This window comes from Azolla caroliniana, unplaced genomic scaffold (genome assembly GCF_043228905.1).
Source record: "Azolla caroliniana isolate FFs.n. ecotype wild unplaced genomic scaffold, voAzoCaro1.0.p SCAF_2, whole genome shotgun sequence".
Taxonomy (NCBI): domain Eukaryota; kingdom Viridiplantae; phylum Streptophyta; class Polypodiopsida; order Salviniales; family Salviniaceae; genus Azolla; species Azolla caroliniana.
The window spans coordinates 16,271,953-16,284,839 of NW_028230437.1; the positions used below are offsets into that span (position 1 = coordinate 16,271,953).

Genomic DNA, 12,887 nt, shown 5'->3' on the forward strand with positions numbered 1-12,887 from the left:
GTTGATCTAGTGACAATGCCAACGGGGTTAGGACATATGCAGTACCTTGTGCTTGCAAGAGAGGACCTAACGAACCAGGTGGAATGTTGAGCCTTAACGAACAAGACGACTACCGCAGTTTGCAGGTTGCTGAGCGAGGATGTCATCTGCCAGTATGGGTGCGTGGGAAAAATCGTGGCTGACCATGGGGAGTTGGATGCGCAGGAAGCAGAGGAGTTGTTTGATCGTCTAGGAGTCAAGCTCTCCCTCACCACGGCATACAACCTGGAAGTAAACGAGAAGGTTGAGAGTGGGCACGGGCCAATTGTGAAAGCGTTAGTACGGGCATGCTGGTAGAGACTACTTCCAACGCACAGTTCGGTAACCGGATACATGCCGACCGAACTCATGTTTGGGCAAAAGTCGGTCATGCCGATAGAGCGGACAATCTCATTGTGGATGGCGGTCGACTGGATGGAGGAAATGAGCCGAGAGGAGTTGTTGGCGGCGTGGATCCGACTGCTCGAGTGAAGACTAGAAGATATCGAGCGAGCGACAACGAGAATGGACGAGGCATGGGGGAAGAACAAGGGCCGGTTCGATTGGACACGCCGGTTCCGGCCGAAGAAGATCGAGGAAGGCAACTGGGTGTTGGTCTACAACAACAGCCTCAACAACCAGCACCGGTCGATCCAAAAATTTGTGAGGCGGTGGTTTGGACCTTCCATGGTAACGATCGCGAACGGCAATGCAACATACCACCTTGCAAAGCTCAATGGGACAAGGATCGTGGTACCGGTTGCGGGGAAGCGGATCAAGGCTTTCAAGAACCGGCACGAAGCAGAACCGGATATGGAGGACGAAGACAGGAGCCTCAACAAGGGCGAGGGATCGGATCATGACTTGGTCAGCGACGGAACGGGAGAGGACGAGTAAAGGTTGAGCTGGAATCTTCACCGATGCACTACTTGGCACATGCCGGAGGATGTGTGGTTTGGTGGGGGTGGATGTCGTGAAGAATTCCGTCCATATGGTGAAAAGGGTTTGAGCGCATGTGAACGGGGGTTTTGGCGTGAGGAGGACCGGTCGGACAAGCATGTGAGTGAGGGTGTGCAAATAGGCACAAAACACAAGGATTGGAGTACAAGAAATGTAAATATGTGTAAAATATTGAAGGTACTAGGTAGAGTAGTTAATGGGAACTTTATATCCCACACGCATAGAGAATAAGAATAAGTTTAGATGGAGAGAATCGAGAGAAATCTCTGACAGAAATGGCTCCCATTTACTTGCGATGTAACAGCTTCCCCTTTTGCTATAAAAGGGGACGTTTGAGACTGTTTTGAGGATCCACGTTTTTGGGGAGAACAAAGTGTTGGCCGACCGAGCTCTACAAACTTCCATTTTCTCTCATTCTCTGCTTTCAATTTCTAGTTGTGTTGTAAGGCCTCTGTTTCGCGTTGGTAGCCCGTGTGCTCCCATTGGAGGCTCGCTAGCATTTGTGGGTGTGAGTGTCGGGAGCTCAAAGCTTTGTGTTGCCGTCCACGTCCGGTTGTAATCTTCTTCTTTTCTTTCCTTTGTTAATTATTAACGTTTGTTAAGTCTCTCTTGTGTTCGGGTACTTCCACATTGTATTTGTGCGTCTCATGTTGCCGTGTTTCGAGCCCGTGTCTTTATCCATGTTCTATTCCCGTTTGCGTGTGCGTATCCGAGTTTGTGAGCCTGTGAGCTCCCTGTTGCTAACCATCGACCGGTCGGGAATAGTATACGTCTCCGAGCCCGTGTGCTCACTGTCCGGTATCCAATCTGAGAATTGATCCGGATCGGATACACATTCGGAGACCGACCCGTACAACCTTCCTCTCTCTCACTAGCTCCTTGGTTCGAGACCCCAGTGGTCCCACCCCATTTCTACACATAGCCGCCAATTTCCGCGACAACGATACAGGCAGTACCGTGAATATCACCATTGGTTCAACGATCGTTGGGTCGATGCACCCTATCTCCTTCAACAAGAATACAAAGGCCTTCTTGTGCCTCTCGAGCATTCTCTAAAACCGGTCCTTCTCCGCCGGTAGTAGAAAGCCACCCCCATTGATCTTCAGCTTCCACGGTGTCTCATCGGTGAACCGGTGCCCTATGCCGGCCAGATCTCGTAAACTCAGATCAGTAGTTACCCCCTTCATTCACTTCCAACTATCCTCCAGTAAGGGTGTCGCGATAGGCCTCAGCCTCCAGTCCACAAACTTGTACTTTGTGTCGACTCGGGGAATCTGATCCGATCCCACCTTCCTTTCGAAGTCCGCGATGACTTCATACATCTCAATGGAATTAACCGGAATTATCTGGTCTTCTCTTAGGCTCGCATCAATCACCCTCCCGATCTCCCCGAGGGTGTCGTCGAATGAATTTGCCTCCATGGCGTCATTGATCTCCTCATCAGGGCCCAAAGCTCTACATGCCTTCAAGCGCCCTTTGACCTATTTCCTCTCCCGGTCGTTGATGTCGGTCGTTGCATACCCTCTACTGTCGGAGAACCAAAATTTCCTACTTAGTGTATAAGTGTGGGGATTCTTCTAGCCATCTGGACTATCGCGGCCCCACTCATTGATAGCCCTCTTCAAAAATCCTCTTGGCACTCGATGGTGAGGGAGTCCCGGTTCCTTTCATGGTTCGGCTGAACCGTCAAAAATTGGACAGAGTGCCGACCATCCTGGTTCTTTACCCGAGCATATGCCGAACCATTATCTAGCACCTTGGTCTCCATTCGAGTCGTCGTGATGTATGGTTCGTTGAGAATTACCATATGGGAAGATGTCTCCTATACGAAGAAATGTTGGTTGACATCCATATCGCCGACCTTCATCTGGACATTCGGGCATGCCCCATGTAGCTCCTCGGTCGCGCGGGTTGCCGCACATATCTTCCATCCATGCTTTGTGTTGATCGGTAACCTGCCCTTCTTGTAGAAGTCCATCAACATTAGGTTGATCTCTGATCCGTGGTCGATTAGTGCCACCACCGACTCCTGCACATCGTTGATCCGAACCGACGTCTCCGTCATCGCCCTAGCCCAGTGTGGCTTCATATAATGGTTCTCAGCGTATTCATCTTCTACCGCCACTTCATCGATATACGTTGCTTTTACCTCGGCCAACTTCTCCGGCTCCGGCTCCGTCGAAAGTTGCTTCCTCTTCACGAGGTCGATGATCAAGTCGTGGAACTCTTTCTTCACGATTCCTTACACCTCTCGTAACAAGAGTTGCACCCGAATGTCAAGGACCCACTCCTCGAAGACCTTCTGCAAGTTTGTTGTCTTCTCAATCTCCGAGCTCAACCGGAAGCTCGGGAACTTCATCTTCTCTTTTTCCTGTGGCCCGGTCGGACCCCCGTCGGTTCTCTTCGGTCCGCTCCGAGTGTCGTATCAATTAGAGGGATTGGCCCCTCTAGCCTTCCCAACCCGCTTACCTTCAACTAGAACCTCATAGTTATGGCCCGCTTCTTCCCAGAGAACCCTTCTAACACCACCAGCCAGAATCTGGCATCCCTTGTCGCCTTGCCATTTTCCCCTCCAGCCCGAATATCGGTCAATGCTGAGTGATGGACGACGGTCTCGGCGTGCCGCGCCGCAGCCTACTCCATCAGCCTTTTCATTCCGCCCTTGTAGGTGTTTATCTCCAAGGGCCTCCGCGTGTCGCTCGTGTGTACCCATCCCTTCCAAAGGTACACCACATTGCTCTTAAGCGCGTCTGTGAAGTTGACGCAGTCTCTCCAAAATATGGCCGATGTCATCCCACCACATGCACCTCTAATAGTTTGGTGGGCGCCGATCAGGTGCTTGACCGCGCCACCTTCCCTCCGAGCCTGAGCAATCTAAAGTTCGCACACCATCTTCGTCAGCTCTTCTAGAGCCGCGCCCCGAGACGGTCCTTCGACCACGTTGGCCAGAACCGCGCTTGACTCGAGCCACCGTCTTGTCTCTACCGATTGAGTCGGGATCAGTTCCTCCAACTTCCTCCCGGAAATCGGGCCGGTCGTCGACGACCCACCTAAACTCTTTTAACTACGGCCCAGTCCGTCGTAAGGCCGCCATCCGTCTCAAAGAGTAGACCCACCTTCTCCCGATCAAGCGCGTCGACAGACTTAATGAATAGCAGGACTTTACTTGTATCGAGCACGTAAACACACATATCTCTTCCGCTACACAAAATCATATCCGATTCTTTACACAATGTATAACTCATGAGGTTCATGGCTAAAATAATACATCAATATTAAAGTATTATATCCAATCAATGTATGTGTTGAGAAAACTCCATAAAAGGAATGTATTGTTCTTATAAGCTCGAAGCATATCCTCATTAATTTGAACACTTGTTCAATTAGTCCATCAGACTAAAGCAGGTCTATGCAGACTATGCTCAAGGTAGTTTATAATTCCATAATGGAATTTTGGACCGAAAATTCACTAGTAATTGGAAATCGCTCACTTATATATGTTGGTAATTTGACAATGGTGACATTTAGTCACATTAACCATTAATGTCATATGAAAAAGAAATGAGTAAAGAGATGATAACAAGTGTATGATGTATTTCAAGATGCCTATTTGAGGACAAATGCCAATAAGCATATAAGTTATGCTCAAGACTCAATGAATGACCAAATGAAGTAGGATAGGTAATGATTGGTCCAGGTTCAATGTATGTATGTATAATGTTATGCAAAGAAGTGAACGAGTTGGTCAATGGTTACACATAGAGGTAAAAAGTTAATGCCACATCTCTTTTACATGGGGGCTTGTGGTTGTGTCGACCAATGTGAAGGCTTCGGGTCCATTTGTGATCTTATTAAAAACCCAAAGCGGTGCAACATTGGGGTTTAAATAGGATTATAGCTAGGTCTAGCATCCATACAACATAAAACCCCTCATAGTGTGCCCTTTTTGTGGGAGGGCCCCCAGATACATATATTTTGCTTGCATAAACGAAGAAGTTATTACACCCAGGGGGTAGTGAATGGCACGAGAGACGAGCATGGATCGGGTGCATAAGAAAGAGAGAGAGAGAGAGAGAGAGATGGGTGCAATGGCAAAGGGGATGCGGCGAACGAACTAGCTAACTCATGAGCTTGTGAGAGTGTTTTCATTAGAATGAAATGTTGTGTGATTTGATCGGCACGAGGGGAAGGGGCAACAAGCAGTGGAGGAATGAAATAGAAGCGCGGAAGAGGATGTCACGAGGCGACCAACCCAACGGGCATAAATGGCGGTGGTGTGTATGTATGTCGAGTCAATCGAATCGGTCCAAGTGTGAGGTGTTAACGGGCCCGAGAGGATTGATTAAAAATGCATTGCTATTGGGTATGTGTATATGTGTGTGTGTGTGTGTGTGTGTGTGTTTGGGTTTGGTTTGGGGGGGGTGTTGATGATAGCAAATAACGAGAGATGCGCCGCCAGCCTAATTACAGCCATTATCCACACCCTCTTTTTATTTATATACATATATATTTATTTATTTTTGTGTGAGATTAATCATTAATTCATATACATTCCATATACATATTCTATTTCGTATTACATATTTTGTGTCGATAATTTTTGGTACAAATAAATAAATAAAAAATGGTTTTTTGACAACCAAAAAACCCAATAATAGAATTGTTTGAGTATAATGGGATTAAAATGCATGGAAAATATATAATACCCCCTCCCCATCCCCCCCCCCCCAAATCCATTTGCAGAAGACGGGAATTAATTAATGGAAATCAAATTTCGATTTTGATGAAATCCCCACCGTCTCCTCCTCCTCCCCTCTCCTTCCCATTCTCTCCTTCCCTTCCCTTCCCTTTACACAGACAGACAGACAGACAGAGGATTACCCTCTTCCTCTGCCTCTGCCTCTGCCTCTGCTTCTGCCTCTGATCAAAGAAGAGATCAGACAAATCTTTTGCCATTCCCATATATAGCCATAGATCACCTGAAAGCTTTCTGAGAATTGGGTTTTGCTCTTCCTTCCATCTCCATATTTTCTAATTGGGTTCTCTTCATCTCTGAAAGAAGAAGAAGAAAAAAAAGAGAAAAAAACAAAAAAAAACAAAGGAAAAGCAGCAGAGAAAGGTTTGATCTTTTCTAATCTCTCGCTATCTATCTATCTATCTATCTATCTATCTCTGTAGCCTTAAGTCTTAAGGCTGCTACCCCAACCATGGATCCGACGCCCCTAAATCATTGGTGATGATGGGCAGGTCGGTCTCTCTACAGCCGTTTTAAGTTCTGGGAAAGCTGCAAACCAATTCAAGCTTGACAGGCAAAAAAAAGAATCAGTTTCATAGGAGAGAGACAGAGAGAGCAGCGATTTGTGAAGAATTTTAGGAGGAGGAGGAGGAGGGTTAGGGGCATGGCGGCTCAGAGAGGGAGTAGTGTGGACACTACTTTGACCAAAATATTTGTGGGCGGTCTGGCATGGGAAACACAGTGTGAAACCATGCGCCGCTACTTTGAACAATTCGGAGAGATTGTCGAGGCCGTGGTCATCACCGATAAGACCACGGGACGATCTAAAGGCTATGGATTTGTGAGGATCCCATCCTTTCTTCTCTCCATTTTCTATCTCCTTTATCTTATGTTATAGCTCTTAATCTCAAATCCCATCAATCATGCCTTAATTCTCCATCTCTTGATGATGATCTTCATCTCAATTCTCATCTTGTTTAATCTCAAATCCCATCAATCATGCTTTAACTCTCTATCTCTTGTTGGTGATCTTCATCTTAATTCTCATCTTGTTGTGTTCCATCTCAAATCTCATCTTAATCTTGGGAACTTAATTAAATCTCAACCATCAAGTTTATTGTCTTGATCTTAGTGGAATTGGTTTCTCCTCCTTGATCATGAACTTGAAATTAAATTGCTTTTACGTCCCTAATTTTTAAACCCCCAATTGGTCTTATCCTTGATCATCATAAACTTGAATCATAACCACTATAATCCCAGTCTCTCCTCAAAACAAATCATGATAATGAAAGCTCAATCCTACTAGGCGTAAATCTCATAAAAAACTTTGTATACTTCCGGCTGCCAATTCTAGCTACGATCTGTTTTAAGATCTGTTTTAAGCTCCTGAAACGGATCGGAAATGTTAATTAGGGTCTTCCATTCCATAGACCAGCCTAAAGTCTGAAAGGGTGTTTTTGTCTGTGTTACTAGGTGACATTCCGAGATCCCGAGGCGGCACGGCGGGCATGTATGGATCCTGCACCCATCATCGATGGAAGGCGGACAAATTGCAACCTCGCGGCTCTTGGAGCTCACCGATCACGGCCCACCTCCCCCCTCTTCCAAGGCAACCAATAATTATACCATTAATTATTTGAAAAGCTTGATTTCTCATCCTCAGTTCTCTTGAATTCCTTTTTCCTTGTTGCTCTCTGTTATAAATACACCAGAGAAGGAACTTATATTTTTTGTGTGTGTGTCTGGTTTTTGAAAATATCCTTTAATATCTTATCAATCCTCGCTCCTCCCAATCTCAGCAGAGAATCTGTGTCTTTTTCTCCGATTATGGTAATTATGGTCTTGTAACTACTATGTTGGGTATTTGGGTTTTATTTTAGGGAAATTTTTATGACCAGGAAGAATTTGTGTCTCTTCACATAATACATTGAAAAAGTATGCTTGCGCTTTCTCAAAATTATGTCTTTATGGCTCATCAGAAAGCTACTACTAGAGATCCTCTTTATCTTTAACTCTTATCTATACCTGTCCATTCTCTTTCCATTCCATTGCTTGGTGTTGCTTTCCTAATGTTATTAGAACCTAAAGATCCATGTATCCCTACAACTAATCTCATTATAAATCTCCATCCCCAAACTCTATCCATAACAGAATTGACAACCTTTCAGTGGTAATCATGGTCCCCTAATCTTTAAATCGGACAGATGGTTCTTTTGGGGTCCAGCATTATAATTAACGACGCTTTACAATCTGTTTTGAGCACCTTTTTCTTATTTATCATTGGGCTCTTGTCGGGCTAAACGGTAGCAACATTACATGGTGTGGTAACACCATTAAAGGTGTAACATACTTTTTCTCCTTGGCACATTGAAACATGCCACCAGACATTATCATAATTTCGTCGTCTTGTGTTGTGTTGTGTGTGTGTTATGCCATGTGCTAGAGAAAAAGTATATACATACGATTGAGTTGAAGTGTCATCGAACCTAATCTCGTAATTTTGATGGGGGGATAGGTGCCCGGTTCATTCCATACATGGGTGACTTTGGCGGCCAAATGTACCATGGCGGTGGAGGAGCTCCTCCTTTCGGACAACCTCTGCATTTCCCGTATCCGCAAGGTTTCCCCTTCCCCCCTCCCTTCGGGTAAGCTCAATTTTTCTTAGACAAAAAACCTTGGACTCGTGTCCAAAGTATGAAAGAATGTTGTGTAGCATGCATGCGTGTATGAATGTATGTATCAGTATGTAATGCATGAATGATGTGCGTCTCTGTGTGTGTAGGGGGGTGTACACAAACACCCATCCATCCATAAGTTTGTATGTTCACATGTTTGTACATAAAACAAATGTAAAGTATGTACGCATGTAAAGTATATGTGTGTGTACGTATGCAATACTTGTTTCCATGTATGCACAAGACAAGTCAAATACTAATAACTCAATGAATTTATGTATTAAAAAGTATGTGTTGGATGCTCTTGTTTTCCTTGGATGGAAAAGATCATATCTCATGTTTAGTATAGGTTTTCCTTTCCTTTTTAAAATGTACACCCTTATGCTTATGTGTGATGGTTAACAGGTACCCACCCTATGGGCCAGAGTTTTATGGAGCCCAGGTATGGAATCACCCAGTTTTCTATCTCTTCAATCTTATCCACTTAATCCATCTAATCCTAATCTTTAGTGTATATGCAATTTGTACTATTGCACATGAAACAAGGTGTGAGGAAGCTATATGCTAGGATAGATGGTCTTGTGGTGGGCCTTTGAGCTATAGTATCATCATCATTATTATTTCTTGTTGCATTATTGGGTGACATGAGTTTTGGAGCTACAATGTGAAATCCGGATCAAATAAAAGTTGCAATTGGAGAGTCTATTGCTTTACATGGAAAGTTTAGACCAAATACTCAAGTAGCGTGTGCACAAGAGAGAGAGAGAGAGAGAGAGTGTGTGGAAAATGTTAAAGAAAGAAGAAATTTCAAAGACACACGATTCGGGTGCTGTTGTCTCCTTCTTGTCACAGGAATGATCTGTTTGGATTCCATGTACATTAAAGAATTTACTTGGATTTTTAACATTTTGAAGTGAGAAAAAAAGATGGTTTACCTTCGATTTTCAAGTAGATGGGCCTACTTAAATGTCAGTGTTGTGATGCAGGGTATGTACCCTTTTATGGGCCCACAATTCCCATCTGTATATACACCACAAAGTCCTTTCCATCAACTCCATGATTCTCAAGGGGCCGGCACCATAGCGCCACCGCAGGCACAAGCAATGACTCCGCTAAGCCCCCCTCACCCACCTCTCATTGGTTCTCCCTACATCCCCTCCCACATGCAGCCTCACCTTGTTCCTATCCCCTTCCACTCACCCACAGGTAACAAACATATCCATACACAAAAGACACATCTAAAGGTTGCGAGATGTCATTATCTTAGTGTGTATCGTTTTGACATTCTATGTCTATGCATATATGTCTTGGTGTGTTAGGTGTTGTTCCTGCACCTGGGCCTTCATCACAACGTTTCGGGCTGCCATCTCCATCGGCACAACCTTTCACTCCTGGGGGTAGCTCTGAACAATCATCGGGTTGATGGTATGGATTGTCATCGCATCAAATTATGCCGATCAAGGACTCGAAACCAACTACGAAAATAATGAAGGAGAGTGAGTTCCTCGTGAAACTTTGGAAAATTCATGGGAAATCTATCTCTTCTAATGCACATGGATTAATTCGGAAGGGGGTGGTCAAGGTGGTGGTAATGGGGGTGGATTACGATCGTATGTACGTCTTCAACAGACGAAGAAGGTCACCCCCTCATACACTAAACATTATGGGGAGGTACAATCTATGGCAATTATTGTCAGTCCCTGCTGTCAATGTTCATAATTACATAAGCATATGATGACTAAAGGCCTCTTGGCAATAAGGTGACTATCAAAATCATGCATAATTACTGCTAACATGCACATAGACACACACACACACACACACACACATCACACAACACATGGACTGTTCCTTACATCCATGCACACATCCCTTACACACCCCCTCTCGAAAACAATGTTTCAATTTGATGGCCATCTTGGCTAATATCGTGTACATTTCCTTTGTTTCCCATGTGATAACTAAATAAGACAATAATTATAGGAAAGGCTACTACATTTTTAGAACACAAGATTTACATGGATTCTTCTTGAAACAATGTTTCCTGACAAATGCTAGAGGTGTGTATAATGACCCTCCCACAATTTTGTCATCATGTGGGAACTGCATACTTACTCTTCCTGGCTAAATTTTACATGCACGACATTATGGTACCAAGATCATTGCGGCTCTTGTAAATTCCTTCATTGTCACTTAATAACATATGCCGAGGTCATTCATTAATAACAATGGCCTTGGCTTCCATAAATTATATCTGATTTTTTTGGTTCATTTGTTCTATTTCTGATTGTATTCTTGGTTTATATTCCGCAAATTTTGATAATATGCAAAACATCCTTCCTTTCTAGACATTCACATTCATTTGCCAGGGTTACTTTTTGAATGTTTTATTAATGTGATTTATGTGCTATGTGTTTATAGAGGCTATATATACACGCAATTCATCTTCTTTAAGGCAGAGGTAATCGACGATTTATCAATAAACATGCATGTGTGGAATATGCTACCTTGCACTTTCGTGATAGGCAATGGGCATTAAAGAGCGGTTTGTCGCATGCAATAATGTGGGAAATTTAAATTTCATCTGTTCCCAAGGACTCGATTGACAGTAATTACGGATTTAAAAACAAACACATTTGCAATTCAACAGTAATGAATGTTTTACTTGATTAGACCACCGACAATTATACAGAAGCAAATTCACAATCGCTTGTTTTATATACCCTTTTTCGTTATCGAGGATCAATATGCCAGATTCCATTCTCCACCAGTTTTAGATTAGGGTTTGCATTTATTAAGAACAGAGTTTAGTTTCTAGCAAATCTTATACAACATGAATTTTGGCAAATCCGACCTGCTGATTGGCCTCGTTAGCAAGCGTTCATCTACCACAGTTTATGCTACAAAGGATATATATGATTCAATTAGTTATGCTCAACTGTTCTGGATCAACGCCCTAATAAACTTTCCCTTCGTACGCAAAGTTATAATAATGAACGTCAAGTGCAGGATTTGTAAACGTTGCTCGTTAACGACAGAAGGATAGAACTACATGAACTATACGCTACCGGTTTAGACGAAAGATACTCATACTGGATATTCAAAACCCATCATTTCTCGATGAAATGAAAAATGTCTAAACTCGGGGACCAAATCTATATACAGAATGCAGAGTTATTATCTTAACAATTTGCATCAAAAGGAAAGGGGTTATAATTGCAAAACAGGAATTGAACAAATGTAGCGCCATGGATTGGGCAAATACCTTAAATATGAGTCAAGGCAGCTCACCTTACGACGCTAGAATTCAGTATACCTGCTAAAGATGATCAAGGAGAGAGATTCAAGGGAGGTAAAAGCCCTCAGCTACTCCTTGATTATGTAAAATCCAAACAGCAGGGCACAGCAAAAGATTCAACAAAACTGCAGGTTTGCATGCAACATATAACGGTTCAATAATAAAGTTATGATAAAACGACAGCGGCAACGGCATACACACAAAGACACACACACCCCCATAGATTGACCTAGAGGAAAACATCAAACAGGGCGCACAAGATACAGCGAACCCCCATACTATCGTGAAGAATCAAGGCAGCTATTGACTCAGAGAGAAAAGAAAAGTACAAGAGAAAAGGCTTCACAACATGGACAGAAAGGCAAACAATGGCGAGCTTCAGCCTGCAGATGAAGCGTTGTCGGCACAGTGTTAATTAAACAACTACTACGTCCCGAAAGATGGTTTGTTTTATGCAGAGTGTTTATCTCATCATCAGCCCGCCCGCACAGACAGGGAAGGAACTCGTATATCTCTACCTCTTCAGATTTATATACATTCTAGGGCTAGGGTTTCGGAATTATATACATACATTATTACATAATACATTTCTGTACACGTGTTCACACACTGACTGCTGAAGGGCCAAACGTAGTAGTCGGTCACACATCTTCATAGTCTCGTGGACACCATCAACAAACACACCACACTAACTTGTCATCCCTTCTTCGTGCAGATAAAATGAAATAAATCGTTGAGTGCCTGAATTCACGATGCCCTCAATACAATGGTGCAATTTCAAATGCTCAGAATACGTTTTCAATACATACGTTTGGCCCAGGTGCGTATGTTAGCCACCCGTGGATGTGGATGTCCCCAATTGGTTACCAAATGTTGCAATGGGGGGAACCACACCTTTCCAGGGGAGAGAGGGGGGTATGTTCTTCTTCTCATCAAATTGTGGGGGATGGTGGTGCAACATCAAGACTAGGATGTGGTTGGGTTGTGGAGGCATTTGTGGGCAGGGGAGTGGTAGTGGTGGTTTATTCCAAGTGTCAAAAAAGGGTGGGGTGGTCGAGGGATGGCAAGGCAATCAAGACTTCAACGGGGTGGATCATCTGCGCTTGCCTTGACTCAATGCATAGCTCTACTCCTAGGTAAACAGAAGTCTCGTCCAAGGTTCCAATGACCATCTAATTTTCAACTTCCATATCACTCCTAA

The 12,887-nt window shown here is 43.8% G+C and overlaps 1 protein-coding gene across 1 annotated transcript; it reads left to right on the top strand.

The window, feature by feature from the left end:
* Positions 1-6,310: 6,310 nt before the first annotated feature.
* On the top strand, positions 6,311-10,525 carry LOC147867429 (uncharacterized). The gene is made up of 6 exons (XM_087315209.1): positions 6,311-6,554; positions 7,187-7,322; positions 8,229-8,358; positions 8,794-8,830; positions 9,375-9,594; positions 9,708-10,525. Exons 1-6 carry the CDS (start codon positions 6,378-6,380, stop codon positions 9,809-9,811), a joined length of 804 nt encoding a protein of 267 aa, XP_087171335.1. The 5' UTR covers positions 6,311-6,377; the 3' UTR covers positions 9,812-10,525.
* Positions 10,526-12,887: the final 2,362 nt, after the last annotated feature.

What these genes read in the sequence shown, in the direction of transcription:
- LOC147867429 (XM_087315209.1), top strand. Translation starts at nt 6,378, where the DNA reads ATGGCGGCTCAGAGAGGGAGTAGTGTGGACACTACTTTGACCAAAATA. An exon ending in CCCTTCCCCCCTCCCTTCGG is followed by an intron (nt 8,359 to 8,793) that starts GTAAGCTCAATT and finishes GATGGTTAACAG; the next exon opens with GTACCCACCCTATGGGCCAG. An exon ending in CCCCTTCCACTCACCCACAG is followed by an intron (nt 9,595 to 9,707) that starts GTAACAAACATA and finishes TTGGTGTGTTAG; the next exon opens with GTGTTGTTCCTGCACCTGGG.